We start from the raw sequence: 20,936 nt of genomic DNA on the forward strand, positions 1-20,936 counted from the left end.
TATAAAAAAAGAGCATTTGATGGATTGTGCTCCTCTGGATGTGGCTTGTTAATTTTTCTTAGAGCTTCTGCTTACACATCTTAAAAACTGCAGAATTCAGAGTAGAGAAAAATGGTTCAATCTGTTACTTTATCTTATATTGTAAATCCAGAATATCAAATACAGTGATATGCTTGCTTGGTTGGGTAGTGTCTCTGCTTCAGAGTTTACTTATGATCACTTTCTGCAGCTTGTAATTCTATGCCATGTTTCATGTCGTCACTTTTTGCTACATTCCCATTTACTCTGCCTTAGCTTGTTCTTTTCCTTCCTCTGATTGATTTTTCCATTTCTCACACATCGTTTATCTCAAGATACTGTGCTGACAACCTGTTCTCAGGTCAGTGCCATTCTTTTTAATATCTAACTGTTTTCCCACTCTTGCTGCCCAGCTAGTTTTCAGTATGTTTCCTCAACTAAATAGAAGTATCTTCATATTACTCTTGGTATACCTGCCATATACCTTTGCACAGCTTCTTCTGTCATCAGTGTTTAATCCTATAGAGCACTCCCCTTAATAACCATAGTTCTAGTTTCACCTTGTCACAGCAGGATATTTCTCCATAACTACTCAAATGTGATTTTATCTGATGAATTTGAGTTCCAATCTTAGTATTTCATAAATAATCATTTGACATAAGACTTCTAAAACATTTAATAAGACGTTGCATTTCATCTTGCTTTTCACATGCCTTTAGCTTCCTACTCTTCAATATTCATTCAAATTCCTGGCTTGTGAAGAGCACTGATCATATTTTAAGCTCTTTTTCTTTGAATTGACCATGACCTAATAAATTTTAAAATGATTTGTAGCTAACTCTCAACCAGTAAAAGAGGCTCTATATTTGCATGAACTGACAACTGTGTGACAATTTCCTACAAAACAAATAGAAAAAAAACATTACAAATATTTTTACCTTAACCACTGGTAGAATTTATGTACAAAATGGTTAAGCAATTTTTAATTTCATAAAAGATTGTAAATTGTTTACAACTTTCTAGAGGTACTCATGTTTTATGAGCAATCCTATTGTGCCAGAACAAGTGCAAAGCCAAATATCATTGGTGTATCTACTACGTAGGTTGCTCTGAAAGTAATGCCTCCTATTTCCATGGAAAATACAACAGATACAAAGAGCACAGTAACGCTACTTGATAGAGCAAATTCTCAGCTACAAAACACTGTTTTTCAGCATAGTCACCACCATTAGCTATGCATTTTTTTCAGTGATGAACAAGAGCCTGCATGCCATGTTCATAAAAATCTGCGCCAGCAGAGGTGATCCACTGTTTCATAGTGTTTCACCACCCACCATCTCACTGTGCCCAAACCCACTGCTTGGTCTCCATAAATATTAAGCATGAGTTGATGAATGTCAATGGGTGTTATTTTATCTGCATGGAGGAATTCATACCTTTGTTTCATACGCACTTCCATGTCAGATCCCATTCTGTCTGACTGCCTCTCTGCTGCCATCTGCCACATGGCAAAAAAATGTGATGGAATATTGGTGAGAAGTTTCAGCTTCTACTGCCATACCACCAACATCCACGTCTGACTTCATGGGCCAATGTAATAAGATAGGAGGGGTTACTTTTGGAGCAGCCCTCGTAATCAGAACATAGCAGTGTTATCTAAAGTCATGGGCCCATACTGATCCATAAATGTATGGAAATTATGCTTTTTAAACTAAATTGTAACTGTACATGGAAATATCCAGAAAGACATTATGAGCAAAGGACGAGAAGCAAGTGTGCCAATTAGGTACAACAAAGCATGTAAGGTTGACTCATAATGTCATAGCAGCAGACAAAGCTAGAGACTAGAGTTAGCCCGTCAGGTGAGTGAGGCATGCTAAGGTCAATCCAAAAGTCAAAAATTTTGCTCATTAATTCTCTGATTTTTAATTAGAAATACTTAAATCTTTAGCCTATACATCAAAATATTTACACGTACATACAATAGCAGAGGGGTTTTGTTGTCGCTTAAAAAAGCTGTATAATGTCAAAATAAATTTCAAAGTAAAATGAATAACTAGGTGCTATATTCAGAATAAAAATTTGGCAATGAGTTGGTTTTTTCTCCACGGGAACCAAAGGCAAAATTCTCACTGAAAGTAAGACTTTAAATGCATGTATATTCGACAAAAGTGAGATCTATTAAAAAAAACTGAGTCAAACATCTAAGCCTGGAAAGGCAGAGGAGCAGAGAAACAGATTTCAAGAATGTAAAAAGATTTGCAAAGAGAAAAATAACAATGCTCACAGAGAAAAGGAAAATAAATAAAAATAAACTGGAAATTAGAGTGAGAAAGTTCAGTTGAGAAAGAAACAGAAAAAAGCTTCCTAAGTTCAAATATTGTGAAACAGCAAGCTAGGGCACCTGGAGAGATTTTCAAGTCTTAAAATTTGAGCATTTCTCAGTCACATGACCTTCTCAGGGTTTGTGACAGAGTCCAAAATAATTGCAGTTTCATACAACCAGTCAGCAGCAGCTCAGTAACCCCCAGATGGCAGCAGCCTGACTCTTTGCTCATTTTAGCTGCTCATTAAAGGCTCACCTATGAAATTGGCAGAAAAAAAAAATTATAAATGCTAAATACTATCATTTGTGAGAATTCATAAAATAATAGAATCATGGAATCATAAAGGTTGGAAAAGACCACTAAGATCATCTAAGTCCAACCATGAACACATCCCCACCATGCCCACTGGCCATATCCTCAGTGCCACACCTCCACATTTCTTGAACACCTCCAGGGACAGTGACTCCACCATTGGCACAGTGACTCCACCTGTGCCAATGCACCACCACTCTTTCTGAGAAGAAGTTTCTCCCAGTATCCAACCAGAGCCTCTACTGGTGCAACTTGAGGCCATTTCCTCTCATCCTGTCACTAGTTAAATGGGAAAAGAGGCTGACACCCACCTCACAACAACCTCCTTTCCAGCAGTTGTAGAGATCAGTGAGGTCTCCCCTGAGCCTCCTCCAGACAGAACAAACCCGGTTCCCTCAGCTAATCCCCATAGGACTTGTGCTCCAGACCCTTCACAGCTTTGTTGCCATTCTCTGGACACACTCCAGGGCCTCAGTGTCTTTCTTGCAGTGAGAAACCCAAAGCTGAACACAGTACTAAAGGTGTGGCCTCACCAGTGCTGAGTACAGGGGTACAGTTACCTCCCTGCTCCTGCTGCCTGCTCTATTTCTGATACAAACCAGGATGCTTCCGGTGTTCTTGGCCACCCAGGCACACTGCTGGCTCATGTTCAGCCAGCTGTTGACTAATACCTCCAGATCATTTTCTGCTGCATAGCTTGCCAGCCACTCTGCCCCAATCCTGTAGCATTGCATGGGTTTGTGACCAAAGTGCAGGACCCAGCACTTTGTCTTGAAGCTCATACAATTGGTCTCAGCCCATTGATCCAGCCTGTCTAGATCCCACTTCTTGTACTTTTGGCTAAAACCAAATGTAGTAATTAAACTGTTCTAAGTGACCCTAGTTAGAGGCAAAACAATCAGTCCTGATATCTTTTCCAGACTTATATTCTCTAATGATCCTATTGGCCTAGGTAAAGGAAGAAAGGGAAATATATTTTGCACCATCTGCACTAGCAAATGCACTACAGGACATAATTGCATTTTAGTGTTTTTATGTACATAGATATTTTTAAATCTGTTCCTTTCAAAATAGTTTAAACTAAACAGGAATGAGGGACTCCTATTCCACTTTACGGAGAGCATCTACGCATGCTAGTATTCCAGAACTGTTCTTCCAAAATAACTGCATGTATACAGAAGCCCTTACGTTAAAAAAAAAAAGCATTATGAAAACTCCAAAAAAAAAAAAAAAAAAAAAACCTAGATGAAGAAGACTTGATAAGTGGCTTTGTCTGTTCTTTACAGAAAACAGAATACAGATGCTTCTGTTTTATTGTTCCTGCTGAATCTCTTCTCTCCATCCCACAATGTTTTTTCAACTGAGAAGCAATCATTAATCAAATGTGAGGACGTGATATCAAGCTAGAATTCAGGCATCCAGTAATTAAAAAAACCCATTTAGAGACAGGGTAGAGAGAGAGCTTCATCTCAGTCTAACACTTTTGTTATGAAGAGGTTGTCTAACACTTCCAAGAGGAATAAAGAGTAGGAGAAGTGAAAGATCTAGAGCAGATGGACAGTGAGATGAAGTGCAGAAGGAATTGCCATGGGACCTGTTAGATGGTCATGAGAAAGAGAAGATGGCATTGTAAGAAATATAATCATAATTATCAATAGTAGTCTTCTGTTCCTTTTATATAGGAGCAAAAACTACCTACCAAAGCTAGGATAGCATCTGCACTGGTTAACCTTTCACAGCATTTTATATCCGCCAAGAACAAAACTCTTCTACAATTTTGGGATAAATAACAAATCCTTCAGAATCTGATGTTCCTTTATTAGTAGTATAAAATTATTTTGTTCCAAGTTTTCAGGAGTTTGATTTTTTGCTACAACATTCACAGATTGATCTGGAGAGTAGCTGTGGCCATTTGCTATCTCTGCTCTCAGAAAATTCTCCTAATTTTGGCACCTCCTAACTTCAAAACTCTTGCCTTGATTCCTTCAATATTGAGTTCTCCTGCATTCCCTTACCTGGTGGTTTCCTAGTGTGAAACAAATATTGCTGAAATCTCCTCCTGCACTTTACACACTATGTCCTTAAATACAGATTGTCATGCAATTCCTCCACTAGGATTCTCTGTTGAATTTGATGTCTCCCTGTAACCCTCAATTAGCAATTTTACAATGAAGATTGAGTTTTAAAGTGAGTCATCACAGAAATATCTATTCTGGCAATTCCCTATGGGCCTTAAGGCTGGATTTAATTTCATTCTTAAAGCAAGGTTTAGTTCCCTTAAATCATTAATATTAGATCATGACTGCCAAATCCATTCCATTTCTCCAAAGAGAAAGAAATTGCACACTCCGAATAAGTTTTCAAGCAACAGTTTGAAGTTTTTGAGCCATTTTAAGAATGTTATTATAAGTTAATTTCACATTCAAACATTGACACAGGGAAATCTGAAAGGGCTACAAAGCTTTAAAATTATTTAAGGCACATTTTTTCTTTGGGAATGTTGGTCCTTCATCCCATGAGAAAGGAATAGTGGGTGATAACTGAAGCCCAGGACTGGAGTCTGATTGAAAATGAAGGAAGAAGAGGTCTTAGAAAAAGACTTCAGATTCTCCTGGTAAGCTCCAGTTGTAGCCAAAAGCAGATGATACGGTGTTTTTTTTGTCTACCATTCTCCCTGATAGCAATATTCCATTTTTTTCCCTTTTCATTGATGTCTAAACAACAGGAAATCTGTCTTCAGTCATTTTCAAATCAAACATTCACCTTCAGTGCGCCAGTGGCATTTCTGCTCTGGTCATGGCTTATGTACAGCGTAATGACATTCTGTAAATCAGACTCTACTCAAGTGACAGATTCATGCTCTGATAATCATAGTATCTTTTGAGTTGGAAGGGACCCTTAAAAGTCACCTAGTCTAACTACATGCAATGAACAGGGACACCTACAGTTGGATCAGGTTACTCAAAGCCCCATCCAGCCTGACCTTGCAAATCTCCAGGCACTGGGCATCCACTACTCTGGGCAACCTGTTCCAGTGCCTCACCACCTTCATCATTAAAAACTTCTTCCTTACGTCCAATCTAAATCTCCTCTGTTCTAGTTTGAAACAATTTCCCCTTGTCCTATTACAACAGACCCTACTAAAGAGTCTGTCTCCTTTCTTACAGCTCCCATTTAGATACTGTAAGGCTGCTCTCAAGTCTCCCTGGAGCCTTCTCTTCTCCAGGCTGAACAGCCTCAGATCTCTCAGCCTGCCCTCACAGAGAAGGTGTTCCATCCCTTGGATTATTTCTGTGGCCCTCCTCTGGACACTCTCCAACCAGTCCACATCTCTTCTGTACTGAGGACTCCACATCTGCACACAGTCCTCCAGGTGAGATCTCACCAGCGCAGAGCAGAGGGGCAGGATCACCTCTCTCACCCTGCTGGCCACGCTTCTTTTGATGCAGCTCAGATACAGCTGGTTTTCTGGGCTGCGAGGGCACATTGCTGGCTCATGTCCAGCTTGCCATCCACTAGCACCCCCAACTCCTTTTTGGCAGAGTTGCACCTAATCATTACACCCCTCGGCTTGTACTGATAGCCGGGGTTGCCACAACGCATGCGCAAGACCTTGCACTAGGATCTATTGAACCTCATGAGGTTCACCTGGGCCCAGTGCTCAAAGCTATCTAGATCTCTCTGGGTGGCATCCCATTCCTCAGGTGTGTCGGTCGCACCACACCGCTTGGTGTCATCTGCAAGCTTGCTGACAGTGCACTTAATCCCACTGTTGATGTCATTGGTGAAGATGTTAAAGAGCACTGTTTCCAGTACTGACCCCTGAGGGACACCACTTGTCACCAATCTCCATCTGGACACTGAGCTATTGACCACCACTGTCTGGGTATGATCTTGCAACCCATTCCTCATCCATCAAATAGTCCACCCATCAAATCTATATCTTTCAAATTTGGAGAGGAAATTTTATAGGGGACCAAAGGCCTTACTGAAGTCCAAACAGATGACATCAGTGGCATCTCTTGTTCACTGATACCGTTACACCTTCATAAAAAGTGACAAGGTTGGTCAGGCAGGACCTGCCTTTGGTGAACCCATGCTGGTTATCCCATATCACCACCATCTCTTCCAGGGATTTCAGGTCAGAGATTGAAAACAGAGTATAATAACAGATAGTTAACTCACCTGATTATCTTAGAAGTGCCAAATAAGATAGGAATCCATCCATCTGCTCATGTAGATAGAGAGTTCTATATCCAAGGCTGTTGGCAGACCACATTTTGCAAACATTACCTCCACTTACGTTGTATTTGTGTCTGGTATTCTTGTTGTAATTATCCCTCTGGCTGCACTTTAAAATACTTAATTCAATTATGTATTGACAGATGAAGATATCAGGGGTTGTATAAATGCATGCAGCAAAAGAAGTGTGTTAGAAGACCTTTACATCTTTGGATATGGTTTTGGCAGATGTCCTAATTGCAAACACAATTTCTTTAATGCTCAAATGATCTCTCAGTGTTGTTTGCTCTCACTACATTGACTGTAATTTATAAGATGTAAAGCTACAGATCCAGTTTTTGCTTGTTACTGGGAGTACTGTTGCTCTATTAATACCTATTAAGTCTCTGAAATATATTAAAATTCACTTTCAACACATTTGTCATGGAATGTTTCAGGCTAATGAATATTAAATAAAGGAGCTAACAAGCAGGAAGCAAATGATACTGTCTGGAATCAGAAAAAAAAAAAAATCTAAATGTGTTTAAAAGACATAATTACATTTGCACCTGAGGAACCGGCTAATAAGCTAGAAGATATCTGTAGAAAGTCAACACTTAGAAGGACATTGTTGTTAGTATAAGCAAGAAGCATTAGCAGGAAAACAAAATCCAGACCAATTGGAAGGTTAACATGCATTTCTCTAACTTGCACTTCTAGAAAGCATACATAAAAGTTCATGCTTCACCAAGTGCCCATAAAACTGAGTTACATCCCTAAATTCAGTGAGTAAAGACCCTGCATTTTAATATGTATAAATGTCAGCAGGGTTTTGAGTCCACCTGATAGTTCTTTGGAACACCTGTGTCTCTCTGGCTAACAGAACAGAAGAAGCATCTTTGAAACTGTAACATAACTACTGTACATTAGAAGTGACCAAATAAACAATATTCCAAACACTTAGAAAGAATGCAAAGATTTTTACTGTAAAACTGAGAAATAACCAATCTGAAATTAATGGTAGGAAGAACTTGAGAGGGCAAAGTACAGCTAAATGAGGAAGCAGCAGTGTGTGTGCAAGGAACGCAGTATAGTGCAGTAGTAACTGTGAATTGCCAAAAAGAGAGATTGAAATTGGAGATCAGTTTTGCTTGCCTGTTTCATGCGTCATGCACTGAACAATAAGGATGAAATGATACCTGACATGAATTTTCTAACTTCTGGTTCCACGTATCAGTAACTTATAATTCATCAAGAAAAAGAACCAGTGAATGCAGCATACCAATGGTTTTCCAAGTAGCTCAGGTAGAAGACAGCAGACCTGCACCCTATACATTGCAGCACCACATAGAGCACTTTTCTACAGTATCACCAGAGATGAATGCTTCCAAATGCCCCCAGTGATATCTCTAGATTTCTAGCAGTTACACACATACATACACCAAAAAGAAATCAGAGAGAGAAAAAAAAGGAAATCAACCAAAAAAAACCCACAATAACAAAAAAAAACCTCGATGATTAAGTCAAGAAAGAAAGACAAAAGGTCTTGTTACTATGCTGATGTTGTTGTCTTCAATACAGAGATGTGGCTTACCTTGCCATACTACTTCTGTCTGATAACATTGACTAGGAGAAAGAATAACATTCTTATTTTAGTCATTGCTTTAGCAGACCGTGGGAAATTTTTCTCTCAGTCCTCTGAAACGGTAACAATTCTATGTCCCTTTGCTTGTTGATTCTTTTCAGTTTCATACAAATAAATTACCAGCAATAAAAAAAAAAGGCAGTATTTGCTGCAGTGATGATTACAGAAATTCAGTCCAAAATTCAATGTGTGTTTTTTTTTCAAATACAAATTGTGTTGAAACATGTTTTATGATACCCTTCAATATATGTATCTTTTACGTTTATGTGAATGCAAAGCACTGGGTTTTTCTCTTTCAAGTAGCAAGCAGTGAGCATCTGTAGTGCGCATTCTTAATAAACAGGAATGAGAACAGACAGAATAAACACCTTCTAAAATGATGGGTAAGCCCTCTTCATTAAACAGAAGATTCAGCTTGTTGTCAAGGATGTTTGGCTGAAGAGCTAAGAATACCCACTAGATCTTTCTGTAATATATAAAAGAACAGTGCAGCTACAGAGAAATACACAAATTCAAAGAACAAACCTTGGAAAGCAGCCTAAGGAAATGCATCTCTCCTCTACATATAAGTATGCTGTCTCTTCATAAGCTGACAAAAACAAGGCAGGAATACATGAAACAATAGAAACAGAAGTTGAATAATCACAAAAACAAAAGCAAGATTAAAAATTGATTTAAAATTAGAATTACAGCTCAGATACCACAACAGCTGAGCAGAGCTTGGGTTTATATTGACATTATCTTTATTCATTATTAGTAACTCAAGGGAAAAAAAAACTTCCAAAATGCTTTTATAGCAGCAGTTTCAACAAAGCAAGCCTCCTCTGAGCACTTGCTAGGTTAGTGTCACTGTGCTGGGTGTTTGCTTACCACTCTGCAGAAATATTACATATTTTTCTACATTATGTTTGTAAGAAGAAACTGCTAGTATCCTTCTGTAAGAATCCCTTGATCCCCAGATTTTAGAGCAATGATGTATTTCCATTCAGTGTGTGTGAGGAGGAGACTAATACATTCCCATTCTTGGTAAGAATTAGGCTTCTCTCCTTGATATTTACTGAGGATGGGAGCTCTCATGCCCTACAAAAGAAATTCTACAAAGGTAGCCTGATGAAATATTCAAACTCATAAAATCATAGAATGGCTTGGGTTGGAAGAGACCTCAAAGATATCTAGTTCCAAAGACCCTGCCATGGGCAGGGTTGCCATCCACTAGATCTTGCTGCTGCTCAGGGACCCATCCAACCTGGCCTTGAACACCTCCAGGGCTGGGGTATCCACAACCTCCCTGGGCAGCCTGTTCCAGCACCTCACCACCCTTCGAGTAAAGAATTTCTGCCTAACGTATAACTTAAATCTCACCTCTTTTAGCTTAAATCCATTCCCCCTTGTCCTATCACTATCAGCCCGTGTAAAAATTTGTCTCCCTTCTGATTATAAGCTCCCTGCAAGAACTAGAAAGCTGCAATGAGGTCTCCCCTGAGCTTTCTCTTCTCCAAGCTAAACAATCCCAGCTCCCTCAATCTTTCTTCGTAAGAGAGGTGCTCCAGCCCTCTGATCATCTTCATGGCCCTTTCTCTGGACCTGATCATGCAGCTCTGCATCCCTCCTGTGCTGGAGGCCCCCTGACTTGGACACATTATTCCAGATGGGGCTTCACAAGGACACAGTAGAGGACAGTCCTCTCCCTCACATTGCTGCATATCACTCTTTAGATACAGCCCAGGATACAGTTGACCTTCCACAGCTGCAAGAGCTTCACTGCTGGCTCATGTCCAGCCTTTCATCACCAGGACCCCCAGGACCTTCTCCACGGGGCTGTTCTCAGTGAGTTCTTCTCCCAGTTTGTACTAATCTCTGGGACTGTCCCAGTTCAAGTGCAACACCCTGCACTCAGTCTTACTTAATCTCCCCTGATTTCCACCAGCAAATCTCTCATCAGTCAATTCTTACTGAGAGCAGGACAAGGAGAAATATGTTCACTGTTGATTTTCCTGCACAGGAACATAGTACCATTGTCCATTACTACTTCATATCAGTAACATCTATTTCCATCCATCCTATAATTATTTTTCAATACAAAATATCACTCAGTGCATCATCAATTAATGATGAACTCTCAGGAAATGCTCTTTCTGAAGAAAGTGGGCAGGTCACTCAAGGCAAAGTTCTAACTGACTGCCAGGCTTCCATATTCAGGCTGAAAGGATATTCAAACTGTATGTAAAGGAGCACAGGGGATGTCTGTCCCAGATCAAGGAAGATGACAGAAAGGTCAACATTAATTTAGACTAAGTGAAGATAACTTTAAAAATAGCTGTCTGTAGTTACAGAGTGCTACACCTCCCTCATTTATTTCATGCCTACTGTCTGCAATACAAACCTAATTGAAGAAATTATTCATTCAGCACAGCATAATTTAAGACTAAGAAATTGCATTGTAGAGCTTTACAAAAATCTCTGTGGTTTATTGCACTGCTGGCTCCTATAGGCCTTCAAAAGAGGACCGCTCATACGAACACTGCTAAGAAGTGAAAAGTTGGTCATTCCTTATTCTGCTTGGCACACTGTTCCCTCTAGTTTATTTTTACTTGCTGCATTTGGACCACAAATGAATCACAACAGATACTAGATACATAACCCTCCAGGCAGATGCTGTGTCATCGGCTCTGGGCCAGAGCACTAGACCCACTACATCAAACTGACATGAGTGTGCCAACATTCATCATCCTGTATAATTCCGTTGTATCATGATGTGTCTAAGAAGTAAAGAATGAATCATTATGATCAATTTAAAGAAATGTAAACCTTCAATTCCAATACTGTTTATTAAAATATTATTTTAAAAATCTTTCTAAATGAGGCAAATGACTATTGTTTCAGTGAATTTATAATGATAGGGATGAATTTGTTGAACAAATATGTGTTACGCTGCTGAAGAAATTCAGTTAGGAAGATATCCTGTGGGACAACTCCATCCCTCTGTTGCCTGAGGACCAGGTAGAAAAGATAAGAAATGTAAGTAAGTAGGCTTACAGAGTAGATTATCTGACTTACTGCCCTCCAATAATGCATCTTCATAATCACCATGAACTTTTCAGTGGCCAGAAGTTGAATTGTTTCTTAGAGAGTTCCACTGTGAAGGAGCCTAGATGCCCATGGACAGCTGCAAGACAGCAGTGGAAGGATGTGTTCTGCTCAGTTCACAAAGGCAGTGCTCTCTTCCCATCTGTCAACACTGCAGCATAGGCTGCACCAGATACACAGGCAGCAAGTCCTCAGTATTCAGATCACTTCTTTGGCAAAGAGGATCATTTTCTTTCCTGCACAATAGATCTCCTGTTTTTAGCTTTTCCATTTTTATTCTACCATGGCAGTTTGCTGCTCTGAAATAAAACTAGCTCCCCACTTGTTCGGCCACATGGTCACAGTTAGAAACGGCAATGCACATTTTGGCAAGCTCTAAAAGCATTGCCTCTTTTCAAACAAACATTGCTGATCACGCATCAGCCAGACCCTACTGACCACACTTTTGTAACATGGAATATTGCTAGCATGTTAAAGACCTTCTGAGTCTGTTAAGAGCGGCACACAGGCCACATGGGCAAACATCACTGCATTTCAAAAAGTTCTTAAAGCTGTAATCCTATAATTGTGCAATACTGTAGTAGCATTGCTAATTACAGGCCACAAGCTTCATATTGAATTTTCAAGGCTTGTCAAGCGTGCTCTGTCTGAACATGTCTTGATCTGCTTACAGCTGTTTTTCTTGGTGTACCCATGACTTCTTTAATTGACCAGGTGTGTGTCACTCGTTTGATCAAAAATTCATTGATTAATGAAGAAACAGCAAAGGTATAAAAGACTGTTAGTGGTGGATCCTAGAATGGAGGAAGGAGCCATCAATATGAACATCATACTCCTCCTGGCACAGCGCTCAGATGTTGACAATTCATGGTAACATCCGCATGTTAAACCACTGACCTTAGGAAACACAGGAGCAGTGAAAGGGTGGCAGAACTCTCTCAAAATGAGAAGATAAGAAATGTTTGCACAGCAATTTTAACTGAATTCTTGTTCTTTCTCTTTCTGTAACAGATTGAGATTAACAATGATTCTTGAGTTAGACTGCTAAGATTTCAGCTATACAAATAAAAAAATCATGGAGCTCTTTCTCTCTCTACATATATACATATCTCTATACAAACATATAAAAATCTGCTGCCTCTTTCCATAAACAAGATCTTGAGTGTAGCAAGACTACCAAATTCATTGCTGAGACAAACTCCCTATCTCAACGGTTTATGGGCGTTCAGCCCAGTTCCGTGACGAATGGGACAGGGGACCCACGGGCCCACGCCCCGGGAAAAGGGGAAAAGGGTAAGGAGATGGCCCTGAGAGCAAAGAACAGCGGCAACAATCTGAGGAGAAACAAACTAATTTACTAAATAAGATATCGGAATGCAAAACAACACACTGTAATACAATATAATTACAATTTAAGCTGATAAATCCAATATAGAGAGAGAGAATGTCCCAAAATCAAGGTAGGCCTTACTCCACTACCGACGATAAGACTGCTGGAGAGCGAGATGCTGCCAAGACGAGACACGGGTGGAAAAAGGGCGAGGTCTGGTGATCTGCAAGTTTTTATCTTTTCCCTCTGGCCGGAAATGGTAACAGAGGAGCAAAGTACCTTGGGGACTGTAGTAGTCCTCTTCTGAGAACCAGGTACATTCACTACATGATGTTATGATGTGGAATACCAATGACCGAAAATCATAAAACCATGACACCCTACACCATCTATATTGGTGTATATCATACCAATGGAGGTGAAGGCAGACAAAAGATAGTACTGCAGCTCTGATACATCGAAGTTCTCAGGAAAACTGAGTAAGTCCAGTTACAGAATAAGTCAAGGAACATGCCCTAGTTGATGAAATTAAAAACATACTGGAGCTGTTTTGAAAGTAGGGAAAGAAAAGTTATGGCGAAACGTGGCAGTTTTGTTTAATTAAGGAATCAAAATTCTAATAGATGCAAGTTTTTAGTTTCTTAGGGAATGTGAGGACTCAGATGTCAAATATTTTTAAATGAGTAGTTTCTTGTTGTGAACCTCACCATCTCCTGTTGAGGACAGCTGAACAGAGACGATTCACGTAATTAAGCTTCCTTCAAAGTCAAGAAACAAAATGACTCAGAAGACCTTTCTTTTCCAATTGCTGTTGTCTATGCAGGCAAATTGAATAACGTAACTTTCAGATCTTCTTCAGATGAAGATTTTAAAAGCAAATACATGGCTACTTCATACAGTCAAAATGAAAATCCTCAAGTGGTTTCCTCCTTTCATCTCTCCTGAGATTCCTAATTGCCAGTTCTTCCCAAAAGCAGGCTAGAATTTCCCACAAATTGCAGACATGCAAAAAGCGTGTATATTATTGAGTTTGAGAAAGTCAATACTAAGAGCTTTCTTGGTTTTAACAATGAGTACTGTTAGCCTTTCTTCTTTAATTAACATAATTCCATAAGTCCATGAGCAAGTTGCCAAATTTCTTGGTATGAAATACCAATAACTAGGCAGTACTTCTGTCAGTTACAATGACTGTAAGAAATAGAATCTTTTAAATAGGTTATGTTGTGACTGTAACCAGGAATTCCCATTTGGAATAAAACTCATTATTTTATCTACTGTCAACATTTGATTATTCAGGAATATGTCAGAGGACTGAGAAATGATTCAGATAGAGCAAAACATACGTAAATCAGGCTGCACTGCATTCTGAGTGTGCATTCTCCTGAGAAAGAATTTGTAATTAGATGACAATGGAAAGTGAGCAAGAGTATGAACAATAGAAGGCAGAACACTACATAATCTCAGGTACTTCACTGCAGCCAAGAAAATGGAAGGAAATCCCTCTGTAAGCCACAGTTTAGATTAACTCACAAAAAATCAAAAGTTAGCTGTTTATAGTTAGTACAGTGCCTTCAACACTGTTAGCAGCAACCATCATTGAAAATTTTTCAGTTAGTTAAATAACTACAGCTACACCTGTTTTTCTCATTTTTGCACAGGTCACATTAAAGATTACAAGCGTACAAGAAAGTAAAATAAAAAGATACACACCTTGAAGGATACAAGTTATGCATTGGATTGGAACTCTGAAGCTGTAGCTCACATTCTCAAGTTTATCTGCTGATATTGGGAAACTTGTATTTGTTTTCTGTCTTTCCCTAAATATGTTGTATCTCTATTTTCTATATAGAATTTAGCCATACAGAAATTATTCATGGCAGAACTGACTCTTGTTACTTTGCAATCAACATAAAATACAATGTACTCTGATTATCAGCAGAAGATATCTATTTATTAATGCCATTAATTAATAGCTAAGGCAAATAATTTTCTTTGGCAGTTAATGTCCCTACTCTTTTGTTTTCAAACTAAAAACAAAAGTTCCAGTATTAGAGATACATGGGTTAGAATTTAGTGACGTGCATCCCAGATATACTATTTTAAGGGCCCAGAAGAGTGATCTAGATAAATAAAAATTTTATGAACTGCTTGCAGTTCTTTCCAGGTAGCATTATATCACAAATACAATTTACTAAGAGAATCTCATTTGCAATGTATATATAGTTTAAATCTAATGATGCACACAGATATGTCATTTTTACAAAATTATGCCCGAACAGTATTTGCAAATTCTTATTTATAAGAAAATGTTATAATAGGTATTTTTTTTTGTAATAGAAATCCACCGACTAGCCAAAATAGGCAGTATTCTCTGTACTTACCCTCACTAAATTACTTTTATAGTTCTATGTGAATACTCATTTTTAAGAAATCTACATTTCTAGTTTAGAAACAATCAAATGACACATTTCAACACTGCTCAGAGCAATAGAATATCCACATGTGCACATTTAGCAGCGTGGACCCTTGATAGCATTGGTAGCATGCTTCAAAACATGCACAGTGATACACAGGCTCAACTGAAATACATTATACCAACTGTCTACCATTTTGATAAAACCATTTTCCTTATCATTACACCAATTTGTCCAAACTGTTGGTTTTAGAATCAGTAACAGCACAAGGTCAAAGAGTTATTTGCTGTAGGTTTATGAGAAGCTGGGAGAAAGCATTCTTGTCTCAAAGATTGTTCATTGACACCCATCTGAGACCATGATCAATCCGACAGAGGAAATCATGTAGTTGAGTGACCAGAAAGAACTGACTCTCGGCTGATGTTTGCAGGTCAGGCTGAATTCTAGAGTTGTTTTGGAGAAAACGACCACCATGCAGTCAGTATGCATGCCCAACAGCCTGCCAGGTGGCAGGCATGTGATTGCTGCATGATCAGTTGCCAGTCACCCAATGTGGGGAGTATCTGCTGTTGCCCCAAGATACCAGAGGTGAACAAGAGCAGAACAAAGAGGATAAAAACCTGAAGATTTCAGACTGAGGTGCCCCCTCCACCAAACTTGTAGCCTTGCAGGTCTACAAGACGTTGCTGACTGACCTGCAGCCCCCTACAGACCAGCAGGGTACCGTTATAACCACAGTGGTGACACACTTGCTAGAATTTCTCTCTTTACCATTTCTAATCTCCCCACCTTCCCAGCATTCCTTAACTGCTTAGAATTTGTAATAAACTGATCAGACAACATTTGACCCTGCTTGTGTCTTAATCTCACTCTGAGTATATATATATTGAACCATCTACAATAATTGGAATGAGACAAGGTTAGATAATCCAAAGAGTACTGTAATGTTGAAAAAAAAAATCAGCTCCTTTCTATGGTAGCCAGCATGTCAATTCAGTTGCAACCAGGGGGAAAAAATACACCCCAGTGAACTCCACTGAAGGACTAAAGAAGACCACTGATTCCCTGCTTTGATTTGTCTTGGCAGATCCACCTGTATATGTCATTATGACACCAATCCACATCCAGTCCTATAGTTACTTGGAAGAAGCTTCATTTCTGCTGACCACTATCCATCTTTAACAGTCAAAAATGAACACAAATTTGCTTCAAAGTTAACAGCACTCCAAATATATTAAGAGAAACAAAATAGGAGTCATTCTATTTCTAAAGAAAAATTATTCCATAAAGTATGAATTAATGCTTCATTATCACACATATCCAGACAAAAATTAAACAATGCTAATTCAAAACATGCTTGGAATAAGATCCAGAGTATTTCTAGTGCATTCATTTCATTCTGACAATTTAAAATTATCAGACATTTCTGCAAAAAAAAATATTAAAAATAGGTTACATTTTTAAGCATAGACCTGTTTCACACTATTTTAAATGGAAAATGATTATGAGAATTCATCTGCAATTAGAGTAGGACTAGCATATCAAGGATTAATTTAAATGAAATGTTTTTTAATAAAAGCTCGGTGAAATCAGTTCTAATGACAGTCATATATCATTAGATTTAACCATATTGCATTTCTTTCCTCCATTCTAGGAAAGCAAAACTAACACTCTGAACATGAATAGGAATTGATTTTTAATGGTAACATTGCTAGAAGTGCATCATCTACAGCAAATAAAATTATTTTGAAAACAGTAACTGGTGGTATCTTATACGTCTTGGTCAGGCAATACATCCATGAACTTTCTAATATCAAAACATGAAATAATTTGCCTTAGCTTTCTAAAGATACATATAAAAACAGGGGAAGTTATACCACGGCCATCTTCAGGTTTTCCAGGTAGAAAATGACTATTTTTGAAGAGTAACGACATTCATTTTCATTTTGGCCTAGTTACAACATATACAATCTTTAATTTTTGTCATTCAAATAGATGACATATAGATGTTACTGGCTAAAAATACACTTAAAATAATATAATTTAAAGTTGGGGTCTGTATTCTGTAAGATGTGGTGGTAAAGTGGTAGGCATGGCACACTGTCACCATCAATCACTGACTAGTGTTAGGTGGCACTCTATTTCAGGCAGGCATAAAGAGATACACTCATAAAAAGATCAGTATTAGGTGTGGCAGTAGCTACAGGGAAAAAAGAAAGTAGTAGATAATTAAAAGATATGCAGTGGTGGTAAATACTAAAATGAGAATATTTGACTGAAGACAAAACTGTTTTTTCTCCTTTACATTAACCATTCCACAAGGAATGCATATGCTATTTTCCTTCTTCAGAACACTTTTATCTATATCTTCACCATAGAGTATATCATGACCAACTTTGCCTTTTTAATTTGATTTCTAAAGCAGCCATTAAAAGACCTTTGCTATCCCAACTATACTATTATGTAGGTGGAAAGATAGCACCTGACGACTTTCTGCACATCATGTATATGAAAAGAGGGTCATTTTTGTCAGCTTCACAATCTGGGATGTTGAAGTCATGCATTATAGGTGGAATAGTGCTCTTGAATTGATAGGAAATTAATGCTAGTTAGCAATTTATAGTTACAAAAAAAAAACCACTGGGATAGGGAGGACAGGGGACAATGATTTTGCCAGCCTGTAAGAGTACAGAACATACCTCTGTATTGAATTACTTACAAATTATTATATGATGACTATAATGTTAATCATTTTCAACAGACTTAGCAGAACTAAGTCACCAAGTGTCTTCCGGTTATCTTCAACAGTTATGATTGCCACAGTATCAACTGCAGAGAAAAGCATTTCTACTTTATAGTATTCTTTACTTAACTGTAGACAAAAAAATAGCTTCTCTGCTACTGCAGTGAGATATTTTTATCTCATTTAATGCATAGTGAATAAATGTTGAAATTCTCAAAGTGCTTTTAAGTACTATAGTTTTGACTAGCAGCAAAGCACGTATTTAATTTAGTCTGTTAATAATTGAATGCATATATAAAATGCGTGCATGACATTTTATATACACAGTTCTATACAACATATGCCTGAAGACTGACATATAATAAACACATTTTGAAACAGCAGTAAAAACAACATTTTTTAAAATAACAGTCCTTTCATGTGCTACACCAGCTGCAAATGACTATTAACATGTCATACTGGCATTAGAATTTGCAACTATCCAACAGTAAGCAGAAAAAAAATCTAAATATTAAAATCACATTGATGATGTTTAATCTGTTTTTAATTCTCATGCAGGGAGCCTACATATATTTTCTGTCTGGTGATATTAGAAAGCTTTCTTTCTTTCCATAGAAGACATAAATGGACATGAATAAGGTTACAGGCTTTGAACTAGTGTTCCAGAAAACCTAACTATGCAGCAACTATTTTAAAAAGTATATAAAAATAGAAGATATGTACTGTTGGAAGTTGTGCTTTTCCTCCTAATGTATAAACCTGGAAGTATCTTTCCCAATGTTCCTTTAAAGTGCTTATGCTGTAAACAAAGCTAAAGTTACAAGTATCATCCTAAAAATCATGAGGTTTCTTGAAGTCATTCAACACTGGAATCTCTTCTGGTTGGTGTTTAACGAGGAAACTTTTCCTCTTCAGTAATCAGACAGCATTAGATGAAATACAGGCAGTTTGTCTTCACTGGAAACAGTTCTGAACCCTTTGATCAGAATTGTGAATTCTCTTTTTTTGCTGGATAGCTCTTTGTTGGATAGTAAAAATACCTGAGGGAAAAAATATTGGTAGTTAGTATGTGTGGGAACTAAGAATTCCCTGCTATTCACATTCACCTGGTCTGGGATCAACATTTGCCCTATCAGCAGAAAGCTATCATGCTGTGACTATAATGTGGAAACCAAGAAACCTCAGAAGTCTATCCAGATGACTGCTTTTTTCAGAGTTTAGGATAGAGTTTGGTGCAGAAATCTCTGGACAAAATTATATCACATACTATACACAGGGAATTGGTTTGCCTAATGATCCTCTGACTTGAAATTTATGGATTTGTCTGCACTGCACACAAATAGAATTAAAGTAGCATGGTGCAAAGGTCTCCCACAGCTAATCAATGAGGCCTGAGTGCAACATACTGCATTTGCAAGCCAGCATTAACTTATGCTGCTGATGTAACGTCTCTAGAGACTTCAGCACAATGGACAACTCATTGAAAGAAAGCCTTTAACATCATTTCCATCTCCTTTTCCAATTCCTCTTTAGAATGCTACCTAGAAAATTAGTGCAGAAGGTGATGAAGCTGTATTGCATAGACTCTGATATTTATAATAATAAACAGCTTTTAACAGATATGGGTAACTATCCTCCTGTGCAGATGACACCAGTTGATGATGACATAGAATCATACAGTCACCAAGGTTGGAGTACATGATGACATTCTCACTTTTCAGACGATATAAGAAAGGATATTGTGCACTTCAGTGCTCTAGCTGTCATAGGCTCCTTTTTCATCTTAACATTTGAGCTTGCCTCTCTTTCTACATGTTTCTTTTCTAGGCCTATGATTTCTACCATCTGTCCTTGCTGCAAACCATTCTCTTCACCTAGACAGTCCCAGCCACAGATTCTTCCTTCCACATAGCAGGATCTCTTCCAGGATTCCTACGTTTTGTCTCCTGCTGTTCTTGACTCTGTATTGGATTTATCTACTGCTCATTTTCTAGTTTTCATCCTATCAGTTTCTACTTATTATTTCTTTGCTCAGATATTACCTTACAATGATCAGATCGATCTTCTGTTCTGATATTTAGACTCAATCTTATAGCATTTCTGTGATCAGTCAAAACTTCTGTTCAGTATGTACATACTGTGATTTTTTCTCAAAATTATACTTGGTTACACTGGCACAAATGTCTAAGAGAATGACGAAATTCTGACAAAAGGGGTACTTTCGTGGACAAACTTGAAATCTTTGTTCTAATTTACAGCTTAATAAATAAAATGATGCTGGATTTTTTTTTTTATCATGAGCAAGAAGTGAGGGGTAAAGCTTCACATTTTAATGCCTTCATCCGGTGCTTTAAAGCTAAAATCTTTCAGTTCCTTCAGTAGCACAGATATCAATAGCTATAAAACTCCATGGAAACGTGAAAAACTCAGGAGATCATGGTGTTTTTACAGACAGAAAATTCCAGAAAAACAAACAGCTTTTTACATAATTTTCAGATAATTAGTCTGAAGTAAAAGGTTTGAAAATGAATTTCAAAACTTGAGCTGACACTTTGATGAGGTCTAAGAATTATCTTGAGGATTACCATGACCTGACTCCCACTTATCTGTAAATGGAACTTCTACTAGCAAAAAGGCAGTCTTTAAGGGCAAGTGACACGACTACAGTGTTTAGTGGAACACTGTGACAGTTACTAACCCTACTGACATCCCAGAAGGAACTTTGGTTGTATCCTACACTGCTATATCAAAACAACAATTTGTGTAACAGTCTTCCCCTACCACTCCTCAAAGATATCTGGACACCATTAAAAAGGTTTTATCTTTGTGTGAATGTGAT

The 20,936-nt window shown here is 38.1% G+C and overlaps 1 protein-coding gene across 7 annotated transcripts in view; it reads right to left on the reverse strand.

Annotated features, from left to right (window-relative positions):
- The window catches only part of NEK10 (NIMA related kinase 10), a 94,210-nt gene continuing 89,835 nt past the window's right edge, over positions 16,562-20,936 (reverse strand). For 4 of the 7 annotated variants that reach the window (XM_021388839.1, XM_021388840.1, XM_021388838.1 and 1 more), the window contains one exon: positions 16,569-19,137. In XM_021388839.1, the coding sequence (XP_021244514.1) occupies positions 19,080-19,137 (58 nt within the window). In that variant the 3' untranslated portion in view covers positions 16,569-19,079. Of the gene's footprint in view, positions 19,138-20,936 lie in introns of all 7 variants that reach the window. The other 3 variants (XM_021388835.1, XM_021388836.1, XM_021388837.1) reach the window with 1 other exon arrangement.

Source organism: Numida meleagris, chromosome 2, assembly GCF_002078875.1.
Source record: "Numida meleagris isolate 19003 breed g44 Domestic line chromosome 2, NumMel1.0, whole genome shotgun sequence".
Classification (NCBI taxonomy): domain Eukaryota; kingdom Metazoa; phylum Chordata; class Aves; order Galliformes; family Numididae; genus Numida; species Numida meleagris.